The 19,370-nt window shown below is 38.5% G+C and overlaps 1 protein-coding gene across 1 annotated transcript in view; it reads left to right on the top strand.

The window, feature by feature from the left end:
- The first annotated feature begins 89 nt into the window (after positions 1-89).
- NR1D2 (nuclear receptor subfamily 1 group D member 2) overlaps positions 90-19,370 on the top strand; it is a 38,944-nt gene continuing 19,663 nt past the window's right edge. The window contains exons 1-6 of the mRNA XM_077130022.1: positions 90-381; positions 7,818-8,084; positions 9,115-9,203; positions 11,145-11,289; positions 14,147-14,766; positions 16,568-16,753. Coding sequence (XP_076986137.1) covers positions 366-381; positions 7,818-8,084; positions 9,115-9,203; positions 11,145-11,289; positions 14,147-14,766; positions 16,568-16,753 — 1,323 coding nt within the window. The 5' untranslated portion in view covers positions 90-365. The remainder of the gene's footprint in view (positions 382-7,817; positions 8,085-9,114; positions 9,204-11,144; positions 11,290-14,146; positions 14,767-16,567; positions 16,754-19,370) is intronic.

Below are 19,370 nucleotides of genomic sequence, written 5' to 3'. Positions count from 1 at the left end.
GAGTCGTCGCTGCGGCCCGCCTAGGGGCGGGCAGAGGGAGGGGGGAGTGTGTGTGCGCGGGTCACATGGTCGCTGCTGCCCTCCCAGTCTGCCGCCCTCGCCGCCGCGGTGCGTTGGTTGCAGGAAGCCGCTGCGCCGCCGCTTTTGTTGTTAGGGTCTCCGCGAGGATCGCCACTCGCTGCCGCGCTCTCCGACTGCAGCTCGCTCTCCTACTGCGGGTCCCACCGGCGCCGCGCCCGCCCTGCCCATGAGGGGGCCCTGCGACCACCGCAGCCTCCAGCCCTGGGTGGCGCGGCGCTGAGGCGGCTACAGCGCTGCCCCTTCTGCGGGAAGCGGACAGGCTCGGCTCATTTCCCGAGGGCACTATGGAGGTGAATGCGGGTAAGAGCCGGATTGCGGCGGATGGTGGGACGGCGGAGGGGCGCTTGGAGCCCGTTGGGACACTTAGGGGAGTGGCGGCAGGCGTATCTCCAGGGCGGGTAGGGTGGGCTGCTGCGCCTTGTTTTTCCGCCTGGAGCTCGGTTCCCATAGCCCGGGTGGCCCCGCACCCTAGCTCCTGGCACTGCACTACGCCGCAGCGAGGCCCTACAGCGCCCGGCCCGGCCCCCCCTCACATGGCTGGGCCGCGCGAGCCACGTGCGCGCTGTGTTTACGTTCGGCGGCACGCGGGCGCCGGTTGGCTGGGTGGCGCGTGACGCGGCATTACATAATGGACGCTGAGGCGGTGGTGGCGGGTGGGGACACGTGAGGCCGCTCGGCTCCCTGACCCACATTCCGCGAGGCCGCAGGGACACGTGGGGGTGCGTGCGCGCGCGCACGCGCTGGCTGGGAGCTCCGCAACCCCCGGGAGGTCCCTCCCCTTTGGAACCCTCCGGGCTGTGACGTGGCAGCGATCCCCACGCCCCCGCGGGGTTGCACACTGCGGAGGAGCTCGCGCGTGCGCGTCGGGTGAGCCCAGCCGAGGGGACCCTGAGGCGCGCGCGGACGTCGCAGTGCACCGGTTGCTGCTCGCTGGGTTAGGAGGTGACCCGGCCGTGCGGCGATCTAGGACGCTGGCGGCCGCAGACCTTGCAGTCTGTAGAAGAAATACAGGGCGAGGGCGTGCCGCCGATGGAGGGCGGTGCCTCGAGAAAGGCGAGGGGCTTCCTGGATTCCGAGACTTCTCCACCGAGCTCTGAGGTGTTTACCTGTCGGAAGCAGCCTTTAGACTGAACGACACACGCCGTTTTGATGCAGTGTCACTATTTGCCAAAAAAAAAAAAAAACAATTTCATCCAGGATGCGACCTATCTTACACATCTTCAGTCATAAAAATAGTTTGAAAATCCCCTAGGGCTTGGAGCTTTACCGAAAACGGATCACTCCTGTAACTAATCGCTCAGCTCAGGTATGATCAGGATGACTCAGGTGATCATAGGTGACTCGGAGACGTTTATAAGGCTGGTCATTGTTCATTTAATTTTTTTTTATACATACGGTTCTCTGACCATTCCTGAAGCTGATTAAAAGAATTTTGGTTTTATAAATATTTGTTTCTTGTTATATTTCACAAGGATATTGCCAAAGAACAGTACTTTTAATTTTCCCTGCCCACAAACAAGTCATGACCCTCATATCTGAAGCAAGTGAAGTTGCAGAAGCCAGTTTTTATCTTTTAAGATTAGTATATTCTCCTCCAAAAACCATACCTTGCTAACAAGTTTTGAATTTTTTTTTTCTCCACATGGGCAGGCACCGGGAATCGAACCCGGGTCCTCGGGCATGGCAGGAAAGCATTCTTACCTGCTGAGCCACTGTGGCCAGCCCTTGATGTGAATTTTTGACTACCCTGCAAAAATCAAGTCATTTTTTCGCTTGTTTTAAGTGTGTTACCTATGAGGAGGACCTGCTTAGCCTTTGAAGATATTTTTAAAAAAATGGGATAACTGGGGTGCACTGGTGGTTCAGTGGTAGAATGCTCGCCCGCCATGGGGGAATCCGAGTTGGATTTCTGGATCACACCCCCACCCCCAAATAAATGAAATCAGAAACTTTTGCATAGTAGGAATTTACAGGTTATCTGGTTCAATCTCTTCTATTTCAGCTTTTAACATCAATCTTCCTGCTTTGACTCATCGGTGCACCGGCTTAGATAGTTAGAAAATTTTTCTCTGACTTAAGCCTTCCTGCTTTACAAATTTGTATTCTATTTTCTCCCAAACTTGGGGGAAAAAAAACTCAGAGGAAGGTAAGGGTAAAGCAATCTTCACTTGGCAAGAGACACTGCAAGATAATAGGAAGAATCAGATGTGAAGTAGAAAATTGGTTGGTCACTGGGTAGAGCGATTCAAAGGTAGGGTGAATATAAGAACTTATATAGAAATCTCTGGGTCCATATGACATTCAAAAATGAAAGAAAGAGGAATGCATAGGAAGGGTTGGTTTTGTATATTCTGATTGAACTATTCCAATATAATGATGGGAAAATAATCATCACCAGCGTTTGTTGAGCATTTTTATGTGCCAGTCCCTTTAGTTGTCTGACTACTTTACATGTGATTCCTCACAGTTATATGAAGAAAGGTACTATTGCCACTGTCTTACAGCTGAGGTTGAAGTTAAGCAACTTGCCTAACTAGTGCTTGAGCCAGAATTTTTTTTTTTTTTTTTACATTGGCAGGCACCGGGAATTGAACCCGGGTCTCCGGCATGGCAGGCGAGAATTCTGCCACTGAGCCACAGTCGCACCGCCCAAGAGCTAGAATTTTAATTCACAGAGTCCACTTGGGAAGCACAAGCTATTAACTACTATTAATGACTATGCTGTAATATACTTAAGAATATATAGCATTTGAGGGTTTACACAAAGCTTAGTGGTCCTGTATTCTTGGGTATGAAGGGAATAGTGTATGGATCTGCTCAGTTTGTGGTGGTGTAGGATTATAGCTGATAGAAAGGGACAGGTGTCTTCATAGAGTCCCAGTGTCATCATCCCTTTCCTTTTTAATCTTGTTTCTTGTCGATTTTGGTTTTTTGTTTTTACTGAACACTAATTTACCTTGGCTGTTCCTTACCAGCAGTCTGCATTAAGTTGGAACATTATTTTATAAAATGACATTTTTTTCTTGTCCACCCCCCCCTTTTTTTTTTAGTATTCTTATATATATCACCTACGTGGTACATCATTTAATAATTTACACATTCTTCAAGAGCTCATTCAGATATTATGACCTTGGTTATGTTTTTGCTCTTCTTAATCTCTGCCCTCTGTAGTACTTCTTGTAGATCCTTAGCAGTTTGCAGTCAGTTGTATGAAACATTGCTCACATTGCATTGAAATGAATGGTTAACATAGTTGTTTGGCATATAAGGCTTTTTAGGGAATGAATCATACTGTTTCCTAGAGCCCTGGCCCCAGGACACAAATGGAAGTTTAGTATTTCAATTAGAGGTACTCTACCATCCTGTGACTGGAAATTATTAATAACCTACATTTAAAATAAGAAATTTAAAGCTCCTTGATAATAAAGATGTTTAGTTCTAAGTAATGCAGCAAAAATGTTCAGTTATGACTTGAAATCGAGCATACTTTCCAGGGTGGTGAACAGTGAGAGGGGAAGGGTTTTGATGAGGTCAAGCCTGGAATTGGGGTAAGAAAACCCCCAAAACATGTAGAGACAGTGTTTCCCACCAGTACAAAATTGGATATTGACTACTACTGGCTTGGCTGTAGTTGACTGCTAGGTAAACCCTAGCCTCAGAACCTAGCCCAGATCCAGGGTCCTTTCAACTGAAAATAGAGAAGAGTGGTTTAGCTAATTTTAGCTTGAGGTGCCTAAGAAGTAGGTTCTGCCTCTTTTTTGGAAGTGTTGGGACTTGCTGGTTTGGGGATTTTACCTTTCCTGCTTTATTATTCAAAAGTAGTATTTGCAAAAAGTTATTTAATAGTCCCTTTTATGAGCACCATTTCAGTTCAATCTTGTAATAATTTGGGGCAGATATTCCAATTTTATACCAGATGACTCGAGTTTAGAGAGATTGAAAGTGACTTACTTACCCAGGTCTTCTCAGAAAGAAATAATAGACCATACACTAGAATTAGACAGCCTTGATTTTTAGTGCCGACTCTGACACTTAGTAGCTGGTTATTTATCCTCTTTTGAGCTCTGGGTTCTTCATCTATAAAATGAAATAATAGACGCAAAGTTGTTGTGAGGATGAAATGTATTGTGAAAGTTGTGTCATTATTGGCATTCTGTAGATACTGGTGACTTATAGTTTTCATCAATCTGGTTACATTTCATCAGGTGGAGGAACTACTAGATATATTCCTTAGCTTCTAGGAAATTAAAATTTAGCGTTATTGGGATTGCTAATTACCAGGTTGATAGATTACTCTGTGCTAGCAGCTAAAACAAGTGTATCACTGCAGAAGGTCTTGATAGAAGAATGCAGTTGCTTCTCTATTGGTCATCTTAGATTCCTTGGTGCCTGGCACAAACGGTTGTTGTAAATGGTTTTTGAACTTTATTAAGATAGAATTGAATCTCAGCAATTAACAAGATTGATAATAACCTTGTAATTTTTCTTAGGTTTGTTTTTAAAGCTTTTGCAAAGGAAGTTGTATGTGGTTACTTAAAATACCTTCCATTGCTTAGTCAATGATTTTAGCTAGTTCTTAAGTCACTTGGAGAGCTCAAATTTTTAAAAGTTTATTTCTGAGCTGAGGTAGTCTGAAGACCTTGTGAACATAAATGGCTGACTCTGAATATTGGCCTCAGGAAAGTTCTACTTCTAAGAAAAACTATCACTTTCTCATCTTTTATGCTGAGGTATTAGCGAGTGAATTTAATACCTAGGATAGTACTTTAGGAAAAGACAAGAAGCTGCAAGACCTTCATTTGGGAACTTATTGAGGTCTAAGAATAAGATAATATTTTTCTTTGTGTTCTTCTTCTTCTTTTTTTTTTTACATGGGCAGGCACCGGGAATCGAACCCGGGTCCTCTGGCATGGCAGGGAAGCATTCTTGCCCGCTGAGCCACTGTGGCCCTTTCTTTGCGTTCTAAGTGGTGAGTCTTGAAAAAAGTAGCTGTTTGCTATCACCTGGGTTTTTTTTATGTGAACCACAAATCTCCAAAAAAAAAAGGTAGAAGATGGCACAGTTGTTTTACCAAATGACATGATATTAAGTGGGCTACCAGGTTAAAATGATTTCTTTTGGATTCAGAGCATATTGGATTCAGAGCATTCAAGCAGTTTTGTCAATAAAAATACTAACCTTTTAAACTGTCGGCTAATTGGAGTTTGAATTCACTGATTGTAGTTATTTTTTAAACTGAAGTGTACAAACTTGTTAAACATGCACATTCTTGAGGATATCTTCTCTGAACTTGACAGGGCCTTGGAAACATGGACTCTGTTCTGAAGGTACTGAGTAGTTGATTTATATTTTACATTATCTCCCTGGGTGATAAAGTCAAAGTTAAGAAGCGTTTTTTTTTAATAATTAGAGTTTTAGGAGCTTTTAGCCTTTAAAATCAGTGATACATGAAAATTCCTATTGTAAAACTTACCTTGGTCACTTTTTCTTCTGTTGAGGACAGATGAAATAGTTGGCTTGTGATTCTTTGACTTTAGTGTGTTTTCGAATCACCAGGAGAACTTATTGAAGTTCCTGATACAGTTTATTTGGGGTGGAGCCTGAGAATTTGCATTTCTAACATTTCCAGGAGTTATGGGAGTTCTGGTTCAGGGACTACACTTTAAGAACAACTGGTCTGAGTTAGGGACTGCTTTGTAGAAAAGATAATCATCTTAAAGCACTAGCTTCACTCTGGGCAGGTGAGATAGCATTTCAGAAGTGAATTGACTCTGGGGAGGACGTCAAGACTAATGCCAGGCATACGCTTAATGAGTAGAATAGTGGGTGAAAGTGTTTGTATTAGTTACATTTTTTGTCTTTAAAAATTATATGCATATAGTTGATTTTATGCATTTTAAATTTGTGTATGATGAGTTTGTTCAGGCACCTGTTTTCTTTTCTGGGTTGTAAGGTAGCCCCTTTAGAGTTATGATTGCACTTTACTCCTCATGGTTTCTCCAGACTGGATATATATATGATTGATTTAAAAATACGTATCTGGTACCTAATTTCAACGTGATAGACTAAAACTGACTTAAAATTCCTCTGCCTGTTTTTTCTTATCTGTAAATAGAAATGTCTTTCTGTTCTTTGGATTTTTTTTTTTTTGGCTTTAGTATTTGGTTCTGTGGTTTGTTGGTGGCTCCTATCTAAAATAAGACTAGGGAGCCGTTTCCCTTTAGCAGATGAAATTTTCATATCAGAGTGAATGCGTAAATTGCAGTTGCTACTTTGGGAATGTACAAAATTCTCCACTCAGCTACTCCAGTGTAGTCACCTAGATTGTTGTCAGAAATATTGTCTCTGTTTTACTCGTGACTTCCTTGTAATGCTTTGTACTGCGTGGGGTCTGTCCATGTTATTAGATGTGGGCTTCGCGAAGGCAGAGGAATAGGTCTTAGAAAATTTTATGGCAGTCTTATTGCCTGTATAGCAGATGTACAGAGAATTAGGAGACACTGTGCTCCCAGGTGATCATGGTCTAGTTGAGAGATAAGATGGAAAAAGGTAAAAATTAGAAGGGTTTAAATAAGGTTTCAGGGCAGTGATGGAAGAGCTATAATTAACCTTTGGGTCTAATGCACACTGAAAAAATTCAATAAATATTTTTTCATGATGGAGGGATGAAGAAAAGAAACCACAGTAGACCTTGGCAGAGAGAATGAGAGTTACTTGCTTGGTCTGAGATTTGGAAAAATAATATAGTATATTTTACTGTGAGGTCACTATTGCAATGTTTATCTTTTTGAAGGAAGAGCTTGAAATCATACCCTGAAAATAATTTTAAATGCTGTTTCTTAAGCAGGGAGGTTTTATAGTTTGTGAGAGGTCGAGGTCAGTTTGTGAGTTATGAATTGTAATTTGGTAGTAATTCTGTGAAGAGAGAATTAGCTTCAGCTTTATCTTATTCTCTTCTAGCATGTGTTCGCCCTTCCAGCCTCTATTACATGTACTGTAAATAATGAGTCAGAAGAGCAAATAGTGAGTCTGAATTTCTGTTTAGAGACAAGTGTCTTCAAGTCCAATGGCAGAATTGACTAGAGAAGGGGTAGTGTGTAGCAGGGGATTAATGGATAGTCACAGAAGTCTTTGGAGAGCATCGAAATGGAAAGGGTACAGGAGCAACAGCTATGAATGCCTTCCCATTTTTTAGATAACTTACTTTATCTGCCGTACCATATGTTACATCTGTTCTTGATTAGCCTGCGTTTTTAGCCATGTGCTGTAGGAGGCAAACGATCAGCTCTCTGTTTCTAGGATTGTGTCATATAAAGGTATAACAGAGGAAGCAAAGAGAGGATTAGAATCAGATTTCTTCATGGCCACAAATTTGTTTAAACTATGCAGTCCTTTTAGGAGATTAGAATGAAAATTTTGTTGTGTTCCAAACAACTAAGCCAGGAAGTGCCTTCTTACCTTTTAAATCTGTGGGTGTTACGTGCACTTTTTTTTTTAACATGGGCAGACACCGGAAATCGAACCCGGGTCCTCTGGCATCACAGGCAAGCATTCCTACCTGCTGAGCCACCCACCGTGGTCCGCCCTGTTATGTGCACTTTGAGCTTTGTGGAAGCAGGAAGAATAACTTTTTACTTTTGGTTAATTTTGCTTAATATTGGTAGTCACTCAAATTTACAAAAACAGAAACTATATTATCTTGTTTCTAATTATCTGATTCCCCCCCTCTTTTCTAGGAGGTGTGATCGCCTATATCAGTTCTTCCAGCTCAGCGTCTAGCCCTGCCTCTTGTCACAGTGAGGGTTCTGAGAATAGTTTCCAGTCTTCCTCCTCTTCTGTTCCATCTTCTCCAAATAGCTCTAACTCTGACAACAATGGTAATCCCAAGAATAGTGATCTGTCCAATATTGAAAGCATCCTGAAGAATGATCGAATAGATTGTTCTATGAAAACAAGCAAATCAAGTGTACCTGGAATGACAAAGGGTCATACTGGAGTGACAAGTAAGTTACTTAGGTTTCTAAAAGTTTCTACCATTAATTTCAGGTGGAGCATAATTTGTTAACTTCATTTGTGACCATTATGTGTTTTCACTTCTGATAATCAGAGATCAGTAGTTAGTAAGAAATCAGTGATGATCTTAAAAGTACAGTCTAATGGCTGTCATAATTGATTGATATCCCAGAGCAAGATATGTGGTTATGTTCTCTGCCAGACCATATTTTCTACAAAGATTATTCCCTTTTACCACAGTTGCATAGTTACCTTTCTTTTGGACCCTTCAGTTTTGAATCCAGCAGAGAATACTTGCTTGTTTTGGTAAGAGTTTACTTTCGTGAAGTTGGAACTAGGGAAGCAAAGCAGGACTGGGATAACTGAATAAGTGGTAGAGGGGTTTGTATTTCTGATTGAGTATAGAGGTAAGAAGGCTTGGTATAGGGGAGGCCCTGGAAGGAATTGCCCCTATCTGAACTGAACTGAATTTTTTTTTCACTAATTAAGATTTAATACCATAAAACAAATTAAAAAAAATAAAAAAAAACAATTTTAAAAAACTATTCGCAGTTAAAGTAGAAGCAAAATTATAAGGCAGCCATTCATGGAATGACTTCATGCTTACAAAGCTGCTTGTAGGGACACCTCTTCGTACCTTTTATTAAATGACCTCTCTGCCTGACTTCTTAATACCTATCGGTGAGGTTTGCTTGCTTTGTTCTGATTGCATATCTGATTTAAATAAAGTAATTTCATATTTACAGAATTTCAGCGTATGTTTAAAATCATCAGGAAAGGAAAAAAATAGAAGACCTGTGAGATATTTTTGGCAGTTCCATGAGTTGTGTTTAAAAGAAAACAGTGATTTCCATGGATTTGATAATTTGGCATAAAGACTTTTCTTTTACTTTATAAAAGTAGATATGTATTTTTTAAATACTTGCAAGTTGAAAGAAATAAAATACTCATTCGGAAAGAAAACAAACAATTGAAGTGCTTCTTCCAGCTTTTCACTTCATATGTCTGTTTGTGCCCTAGAATTTAGTGGCATGGTTCTACTGTGTAAAGTCTGTGGGGATGTGGCGTCAGGATTCCACTATGGAGTTCATGCTTGTGAAGGCTGTAAGGTAAAGCATGCTTTTGTTTCTTTAAGCTTGAAGAAATTAAATATTGGGGAAATTGAGATTAGGTTTTCTAATTTCTTTATGTGTCTGTTTGAAAGGGAGAGAGAAATCAGCTGCTCTTTTTAGCATTTTATGCAATGCATGAACATAACTTGTTTTGGAAAACATTATTCTTATTTCAGTGAAATTATTCCTTTGTAAAGACTTTGATTAAAATAAATTTGTACTTTAGTCAAATGTACTCAGGGTATGAAACCAAGTGTACAAATACTCTTTCATTAATATGTCAGGCACTCTTCTAGGAGGTGGGGAAACAGCAAGGAGAAAAACAGACAGGGCACTGTTGCCTTGTTGGAACTTAGTTGAAATGAAACTTTGAATTAAGTTTCATCAGCTACTTTGACATTCTGACATGTCAGGTACTATGAGTTGGAAATAATTCCTAGAAATTTATAAAAATGTGGTATCTTCAGAGTAATACCAAGTGAGTAAAACAATCTTGAATATAAATTGAAAACTTGGGAAGCCACATTTTATTTATAAGTTTCTTAATTATCGCTATTAGAATGTTCAGATAATTCCAAATAAGATAATCTGTACCTCTCTATTTATACCTAGACCATCTCATTTTTATTTGGCATAATCCTTTCTTCTAAGTATTAAAACTCAACATGATCAAGGCACATGTTCTTGCTGTTTTTTGACATAAAACTAAAAGCAGGAATCCAGTTTGATAGAATATGGAGGTTGAACAAGATCACGAAAGAGGAAATCTTTCCAAGGGTGGCTCTGAATGAATTGTGAGTTTGGTAGTTCTTGATGGTTGGGTCACTTTGCAAGACTAGTCAGCATTTTAGATAAATGTGTAGCACTTTCCCACTGTTTCAAACATTATATAAATAGTTTTTTTTTTCCTCAAAACTGTGGGGAAATTGTGGGGCAGGCATTGTTCTTACTTTATACCTAGAGAAACAAAAGTACAAAGCAGACGGAGCCTAATTGTGCATCTGATAAACACAGATCTGTTCTGTACCCTTTAAAAATCTGTGTAGTACAGAATGTCTAGTGTTCAAATCAAATATAGTACCCTAGTAATAAAATATAAAATTGTTGTATCCCACAACTACTTTAATATAAATTCATGAAATATATGGTTAATTATGACATTTAAGGAAAATACAGTTTGATTCACAAAATGTATTCAAAAAATGATTTTGATAATTGTATTCTTGAGTTTACTCATATTTCTGGGACCATTAACTTAGAGATCTTTGAACACATATTGCAGAGCATGTATTTAAATTGTTTTATAGTAAAGGCAGCCATTTGTAGCCATCTACCTTCTGGGAACTCTTTCCTTAGATAATTAATAATTATCTAATTAGATAATTAATTGGTTTGTGGGTATATAATACGTTTACCTGTTTCTGCCTTGTAGCAAGGAACAGCTGGCCTAAATAAGTAGGACTTGCTGATGTCAGCAGGCAAAGATCCAGGAAAGACTGAACTCTATTAATGTAATTCTGAGTTCTACTGAGGGAATTATAGCTATCAAGCATATTTTATGATCAATTCTTTTAAGAACCAGTCATTCATATTTCAAGAGTTTTGGAATTTTTATGTGATTAAAAGTATGAGATGGAAAATACAGCTGCTGGCAGGGTCTAGTAACAGTAAAGTTTAGTATAAGGTGTGCTTAGGGCAAACACAAAGAATTTCCAAAGGGAGAGGAGTTTTGTTTGATTAGTAGGCATAAGATGTTTACCAATACCAGTAAGAATCCAGTTAAATTCTGTATTTCAGTGTAATATTTCCTTCTCTTCCGAGCTAAATTTATTTCCCAGGTAGCTGATAAAATACTGGATAGTTAGGCATGGGGCAGTGCTTATAAGGAGTTCATCTGGGAAATTTTGAATGGGTAAGTACCTTTTCCTTTGTTCGTAGGGTTTCTTTCGGAGAAGCATTCAGCAAAACATCCAGTACAAGAAGTGCTTGAAGAATGAAAACTGCTCTATAATGAGAATGAATAGGAACAGATGTCAGCAGTGTCGCTTCAAAAAGTGTCTGTCTGTTGGAATGTCAAGAGATGGTATGTTTCCAGTTTAACAATTGCTCTTCTTAAAGGATTTGGGGCTTGAATTTTATTCCTTAGCATAAACCAGAACTGTAAATCAGTTTCTAGTGATTGTCTTGTGCTTATTGTGAAGCAGAGTTCAACAAACACATCTTGGTGTTTCATAGGATGTCAGATTCATTAAAGTCAAATTTTAGCATCATCAACTCAAATAGGTTTTGGTTCGACTTCCTTTTTTGCTGCTGCTTGTAAAAAACCATTTTTTCTGTAAAATTTTATTCTTTTTTTTTTAAATTAAAATAAAAGATTTAGTTTTTCTTAATGTAGGAATTTTTGGCTATTTCTCCTTAATTTCTTAGCATTATGGTGGAACCCATTTTTCCTCACATGAATCATTTCCCACCTTCTCAGTCCTAAGATGATAATTTGTTTTTTGGGGTTCACCTTCTGAGAGTATGGAAAGGAAATGAAAAATTGAAGGAAACTTCAGGGTCTGGAGTGAAGATGGTTGTTCAATTCTGGCATGATCTATTCCCATGGAAAATAAAGGTTGTGGTAATTTGTAGGTCTGTTAATATCTGTGTATGACATCTTTGGAAGATTTAACTCTTCTGTTGTGCTTAGGGAGATCATTTTTGAATAGCCTTATTTTGTTGCAGGTGACATAACAGAAGAGTATGATGTTTCAGAGGAAGTAGTCTAATGCAGTTAGTTAAAAATAGTTAAGGATGGACCTGATAATTTTCTATGGAAAGGTCATTTAAGCAGTCCCTTATTTTTCTCTAATTCTAATATATAACTAATACACAAATAGTGTATTGCAGTAAGAGATTTCTTGAATAACAAATTTCGGTAAGTGATGTTTTGGATTTTCAGTTACCTGAAACTTTTTTTTTACAGCAGTAGAAATGCTAATCTAAAGTTGATGGGTGTAGTGCATACGTCACAAGAATAAAAACAGCACTCCTTTTGAAGGAGGGAGTAGAGGTGGAATGTGAAACATTAAATTGTTTGTCTTCGATAGTGATTATGTCAGAGGCTACAATTAGATTAGTAAGACTTTCTTGCTGGTAGTGTATATTGATTTTTTTTAAATCTCTGTGTAAACATTAGAATAGAAAGAGGCTCTCCTTTTCTTTCCCTCAGGGGTCAGGATTGTTAGAAACAATGCATTCTAAGAGTATCTTTTAAAAGAATGGAGGAGGGACAATTTCATTTCAATTTTATTTAAAATCTGGCATGCTAATGTCCCAATAACTGTATTTCTTTGATCATGGTTTGTTGTTTGTTTGTTTTAAAGATATCCTTCCTTAAGATCAGAAAAGAAGAGAGCAGCTCATTTAGTAGTTGTTGGATCTTGAGAGTAAGGCTAAGAAAATGAATTGCCATCGGTCAGCTGTTCAGGGAGTGATTATATCTGTTAGGTTCCTTTAGCAGTAATGGATGTGGGTAGCTGAATTTCACTTGTCTTTTTGGAAACAGAGCCCTCTGCTTTGTTAATAAGGTGCTATGTAATAATGCTGGTCTACTTCAAATTGCAGTTTTCATTAAGTAATTTTATATTTTTCTCTTAGGTTTAGCTTATAAAATATCCAAGATACAGATCGTCTCCTGAACTTTATTTTGGGAGACAAATGAAAAATTCTGTCTTCCCCACCCTTGTTGGTACATCAAAAACATAACTGGCAAGTTTAGAATAATTTGGGCCAGAGATATGTAGACATTCTTTACTTGTGTGACTAGAGGCCATAGCTATCAAAGATAATTTTACATTATTCATTTATACTAACAGGTCTTATTTAGAATATGCTTATTAAACTTTTTTTTTAATGGAGTCACTTAGCCATATGAATATTTTTTTAATTGTGTAAACATATATACAAAAAAGCAATAAATTTCAAAGCACAGCGCAACAATTAGTTGTAGAACAAATTTCAGAGTTTGGTATAGGTTACAATCCACAATTTTAGGTTTTTACTTGTATCTGCTCCAAGACACTGGAGACTAAAAGAAATATCAATATAATGATTCAGTAATCATACTCATTTGTTAAACCCTACCTTCCCTGTATAACTTGACCATCTCCTTTGATTGTTCTCCTAATCTTTAGGGTTTTTCTGGGCTACGCCCATTCTAACTTTTTTATGTTGGAAGGGGCTGCCAATAATATGGGATAGGAAATGGAACTAGTTGTTGTTCTGGAGAGACTGGTCCCTCCACATTTCAGAACTTATGTGGCCTGGGAACCCATCTGGAGGTTGTGGATTTCTGGAAAGTAATTGTAATACATGGAACCTTTGTAGAATCTCAGATAGAGCCCTAAGCGTTCTTTAGGGTTAGCAGAAATGGTTTTGGTTGGGGTTTGGCGGACTGATAGGTACAAATGTCTAGCTGAACCTTGTGTAAGAGTAGGCTCTAGACTCTATTTGAACTCTCAGCCACTGATACCTTATTTATTATACTTCTTTTCCCCCTTTTGGTCAGGATGACATTGTTGATCCCACAGTGCCAGGTCTAGGCTTATCCCTGGGAGTCATATTCCTTGTTGCCAGGGAGACTTTAATCCCTGGATGTCATGTTCCGTGTAGGAGGGAGGATAATGATTTCACTTGGAGAGTTGGACTTAGAGAGGCCACATCTGAACAACAAAAGAGGTCCTCTAGAAGTAACTCCTAAGCATAACTATAGATAGGCTAAGCTTCTCTGCCTCATAAATAAACTTCACAAGAGCTAGCCTCAAGATCAAGGGCTTGGCCTATTGATTTGGGAGTCTCTTATGTTTGACACAGTATCAGGGGGTTCCCTGGTGGTAAAGTTTAATATTTCCATTATTCTTTCTCCCATCTTAGTTAAATATCTTTTTCATCTTTAGCTGTTCGGTTTGGTCGTATTCCTAAGCGTGAAAAACAGAGGATGCTAATTGAAATGCAAAGTGCAATGAAGACGATGATGAATAGCCAGTTCAGTGGTCACTTGCAGAATGACACAATAGTAGAACATCATGAACAGATAGCTTTACCAGCCCAGGAGCAGCTGCGACCCAAGCCCCAGCTGGAGCAAGAAAACATCAAAAGCTCTTCTCCTCCCTCTTCTGATTTCGCAAAGGAAGAAGTGATTGGCATGGTGACCAGAGCACACAAAGATACCTTTATGTATAATCAAGAGCAGCGAGAAAACTCAACTGAGGCCATGCAGCCCCAGAGAGGAGAACGGATTTCCAAGAACATGGAACAATATAATTTAAACCGTGACCATTGTGGCAGTGGGCTTAGCCATTTTCCCTGTAATGAGCAGCATCTCAATGGACAGTACAAAGGGAGGAACGTAATGCATTACCCAAATGGTCATGCCATTTGTATTGCAAATGGACATTGTATGAACTTCTCCAATGCTTATACTCAAAGAGTATGTGATAGAGTTCCGACAGATGGATTTTCTCAGAATGAGAACAAGAATAGTTACCTGTGTAACAGTGGAGGGAGAATGCATCTGGTATAGTGAAATCAGTTTTTTGCTCACCTTGAATCAAAGAAAGCTTTGAAGGTTTTCTTTTATTTGGGGGATATACCAACTTGATAGTAGGGTGTCAGAAAACTTAAGAGATTTACAGAATCAATTTTGTGCAGAATTTTAGGTCAAATAATTTTAATAAATATCAGTTGTTGAATTACCTAAGAATCAGGTACAAGTGTATGATAAGATTGGGATTAGAATTTTATATAAAGTAGAAGTCATGTATAATTAGTCCTTTAATTCTTGGAAATCCCTTTCAGAATTTGAGCATTTTGATTAATCAGTGCCTTACTAGCTTTGGGATTTTCTCAAAGGGCTGATCTTTTAGTTTGCCACAGTCAGTAATTCTTTGATTCTATGGAAGGAGTTTTCTTTAACCATTATAATACAAAAAAGTCTTTGGACATAGAACATATATGTTGTATTGTTTAAGAATTTAGGAATATTTTAATTTAATAGGCTAGTTTATAAGGATTTTCTCAGACTTGGTCCTATGAGATGAGTTAATATTCATTTATTAAAGGTTTTTTTTTAATCAAATGCTTGCAACATTATACATGAAAGTATAATATTCATATTTAGCTACAATTTCACCAAAAACAGCAGTACTGTACCATTTTTAGTTTAAGCCACGAGTTTCCTTGATAATAGTGGTTACGATGTTCTACAGACAGGTAATTAAAATTTTTTTCTCTTCATTTTCAGAATAGTCTATTCTAGCCCAATCTTCATGTTAGATTTTTTTTCTCTTGTAAATATTTGATACCATGGATCTGAAAGGCAAGTTTGTATTTTATTAGATTTAGTTGTTGCCTTGGTATGGAAAATCTGTTAAGATTGAGGTTCTGATTTCATAATGTTCTTCACAGCTATAGAAGCATCCCATTCCTGGATTTTCTATGAATTTAGTGAAAATTTTAAGGCTGATTTTACTAATAGAGTATAGTGGTGCATGTTTCATGATCTTTTTATTTTTCTTCAACTTCTTTGACTTTCTATTTTTCCCTCACCCAATCCTTCATTTAGAAGGTAGACGTTGTATCTCCAGCTATTGTTTCCTAATTGAACAAATGGAGTTCATTGGTCATACCATTTTTTTTTTTTTTGCATGGGCGGGCATTGGGAATTGAACCCGGGTCTTTGGCATGGCATGTAAGAACTCTACCTGCTTAGCCACCGTGGCCCACCCAGGTTATGCCATTTTTATGAAATAAATGGGTAGTGGCCTTTTTTAAAAAAGTGAGACGCCTCATTCTCCTTTACTTCCTCTTGAAAATTACAATATGTAATTCTGCCTATTTAGAAAAAAGTAGTGGTTTTGAAATATTAACTAAATATGGGTTTGGGTCCTAGGCCTGTGACTTCTAGCTGTTTGGATAAATCACTAAACCTCTCATAGGAGCTATCATAACTTAGAGAGTTGAGAGTGAAATATGTGCAAATTTGTTTTGAAAACCATAAAACACTGTATACCAGCATAAAGTGGCAGAGTTATAAAATAAACTCTTAACCTATACAACAAGTTTTTCATGTAGCTTATTATGGATGTAATTTTTTTGCTGAGGCTACCTCTTTTACAATTAGTTAATTGCTATTTAACTTAGGTTACTTAAGGCTTTCTGTAGTAAGGGGAGTAGAACAGAGAAAGTGCTAATTCAGTAGATAGTGCTTGGATTTGGGAGTCATTTTCATTATGGAGTTTTAATGGTTGAGATACTGATTTTGAAATTTCTTTACCACTTCTCACAATTTAAGAATTTATGTGTTTTGTTTACACTAGGTTTGTCCAATGAGTAAGTCTCCATATGTGGATCCTCATAAATCAGGGCATGAAATCTGGGAAGAATTTTCTATGAGCTTTACCCCAGCAGTGAAAGAAGTGGTGGAATTTGCAAAGCGTATTCCTGGGTTCAGAGATCTCTCTCAGCATGACCAGGTCAACCTTTTAAAGGCTGGGACTTTTGAGGTAGGTTTTATTTATCCTGAATATTGATGCAGGGCCTCTAGTATTTTATTTTCATGAAACTTTTCGTTATTTTCTAAATAAATATTTATAGTCCAGAGGCTAGAACTACCAACACAAGAGTGACCATTTTGGGATCGTGGGAAGAGACAAGGTAAATCCAAAATTACTTATGTCTTGAAATACAGGTGTTCTGTATCCTAGGATCCCCGCAAGTTCTGGTATTGCTTTCAGCTATGGTCTGAGCAGTTTCTGTAGATTGTCAGACACCCACTGAAAACCTTGCCTGGCATTTATTATGCTCAGTATAGAAGTAAGAAGGATGAATAGAATGTGTTTTTTGTCTTTTAGGAGAGTATAGAATATTGGGGGGGAGATGTATCAGATATGTCTTATGTGCCACCACGGATCCTTTGAGCTACACCTTATTCTAGGATCCTTGGCTACTTTTTCTACTCTGGCTTTTTTTTTTTTTATTAATTAAAAAAAAATTAACACAACATTTAGAAATCATTCCATTCTACATATGCAATCAGTAATTCTTAATATCATCACATAGATGTATGATCATCATTTAGTACATTTGCATCGATTTAGAAAAAGAAATAGCAAGACAACAGAAAAAGAAAATGATAATATAGAGAAAAAAATAAAAATAAAAAATACAAAAAATATATATAAAAAAACAGAACAAACAAACAAACAAAAACTATAGCTCAGATGCAGCTTCATTCAATGTTTTAACATAATTACATTGCAATTAGGTAGTATTGTGCTGTCCATTTTTGAGTTTTTGTATCTAGTCCTGTTGCACAGTCTGTATCCCTTCAGCTCCAATTACCCATTATCTTACCCTGTTTCTAACTCCTGATGGTCTCTGTTACCAGCGACATATTCCAAGTTTATTCTCTAATGTCGGTTCACATCAGTGGGACCATACAGTATTTGTCCTTTAGTTTTTGACTAGTCTCACTCAGCATAATGTTCTCTAGGTCCATCCATGTTATTACATGCTTCATAAGTTTATTCTGTCTTAAAGCTGCATAATATTCCATCGTATGTATATACCACAGCTTGTTTAGCCACTGGTCTGTTGACGGACATTTTGGCTGTTTCCATCTCTTTGCAATTGTAAATAATGCTGCTATAAACATTGGTGTGCAAATGTCTGTTTGTGTCTTTGCCCTTAAGTCCTTTGAGTAGATACCTAGCAATGGTATTGCTGGGTCGTATGGCAATTCTATATTCAGCTTTTTGAGGAACCGCCAAACTGCCTTCCACAGTGGTTGCACCATTTGACATTCCCACCAACAGTGGATAAGTGTGCCTCTTTCTCCGCATCCTCTCCAGCACTTGTCATTTTCTGTTTTGTTGATAATGGCCATTCTGGTGGGTGAGAGATGATATCTCATTGTGGTTTTGATTTGCATTTCTCTAATGGCCAGGGACATTGAGCATCTCTTCATGTGCCTTTTGGCCATTTGTATTTCCTCTTCTGAGAGGTGTCTGTTCAAGTCTTTTTCCCATTTTGCAATTGGATAGGCTGTCTTTTTGTTGTTGAGTTGAACAATCTCTTTATAAATTCTGGATATCTGGCTTTTTTTGAAGTGGTGCATTCTACTTGGGCCTTGGGCAGCCATTTCTACCAATCAGACAGTACCTTTCTTTGGGCTTAGCTGCCTTTTACCTCCTGTCTGCCCTAGGGGCTTCCCTGTTCCTGCTGAGGTGTGGGAAACCTCAGAATCTGCTCACAGCTCACTTATGTACAACCCAGGAATAGATGATGGTGGTGGGAAGTTGATGCCCTGAGGGCCAACATTTAAACCTTTGATCAAAGATGGGAGGGAGCCAGGGACAGTTTCACTTTCTCTCTGGATAGTTCTGAAAGGTTGAGTGATCAGTTACTCTTTTTTTTTTTTTTAATTAAAAAAAAATTTTTATTAATCAATCAGCATACAATACGAACATTCTTAACATATGAACATTCCATGCTTGGTATGCAGTCAGTGGCGCACAATATCATCACATAGTTGTGTATTCATCACTATGATCATTTCTTAGAATATTTGCATCACTCCAGAAAAACAAATAAAAAGAAAAAAGAAAAAACTCATACATACCAGACCTCTTACCCCTCCCTCTCATTGACCACTAGCATTTCCTTCTACCCAATTTATTTTAACATTTGTTCCCCCTACTATTTATTTATTTTTAATTTATATTTTTTACTCATCTGTCCATACCGTAGATAAAAGGAGCATCAGAACAAGGTTTTCACAACCACACAGTCACTTATAAAAGCGGTATCATTATACAATCATCTTAAAGAAACATGGCTACTGGAACACAGCTCTACAGTTTCAGGCACTTCCCTCCAGCCTCTCTAATTCACCTTAAACTAAAAAAGGGAGGTCTATATAATGCGTAAGAAAAACCTCTAGGATGACCTCTTGACACGATTTGAAACTCTCAGCTACTGGCACTTTATTTTGTCTCATTCCTGTCTTCTCCCTTTCAGTCAAGAAGGTTTTCTCAGTCTCTGATGCTGAGTCCCAGCTCGTCCTAGGATTTCTGTCCCACTCTGCCAGGGAGATTTACACCCCTGGGGGTCCTGTCCCAT

This window comes from Tamandua tetradactyla, chromosome 15 (assembly GCF_023851605.1).
Source record: "Tamandua tetradactyla isolate mTamTet1 chromosome 15, mTamTet1.pri, whole genome shotgun sequence".
Lineage (NCBI taxonomy): Eukaryota > Metazoa > Chordata > Mammalia > Pilosa > Myrmecophagidae > Tamandua > Tamandua tetradactyla.
Note: the sequence above shows the minus strand (reverse complement) of the source record. Positions and strands in the feature narration are given on the sequence as shown.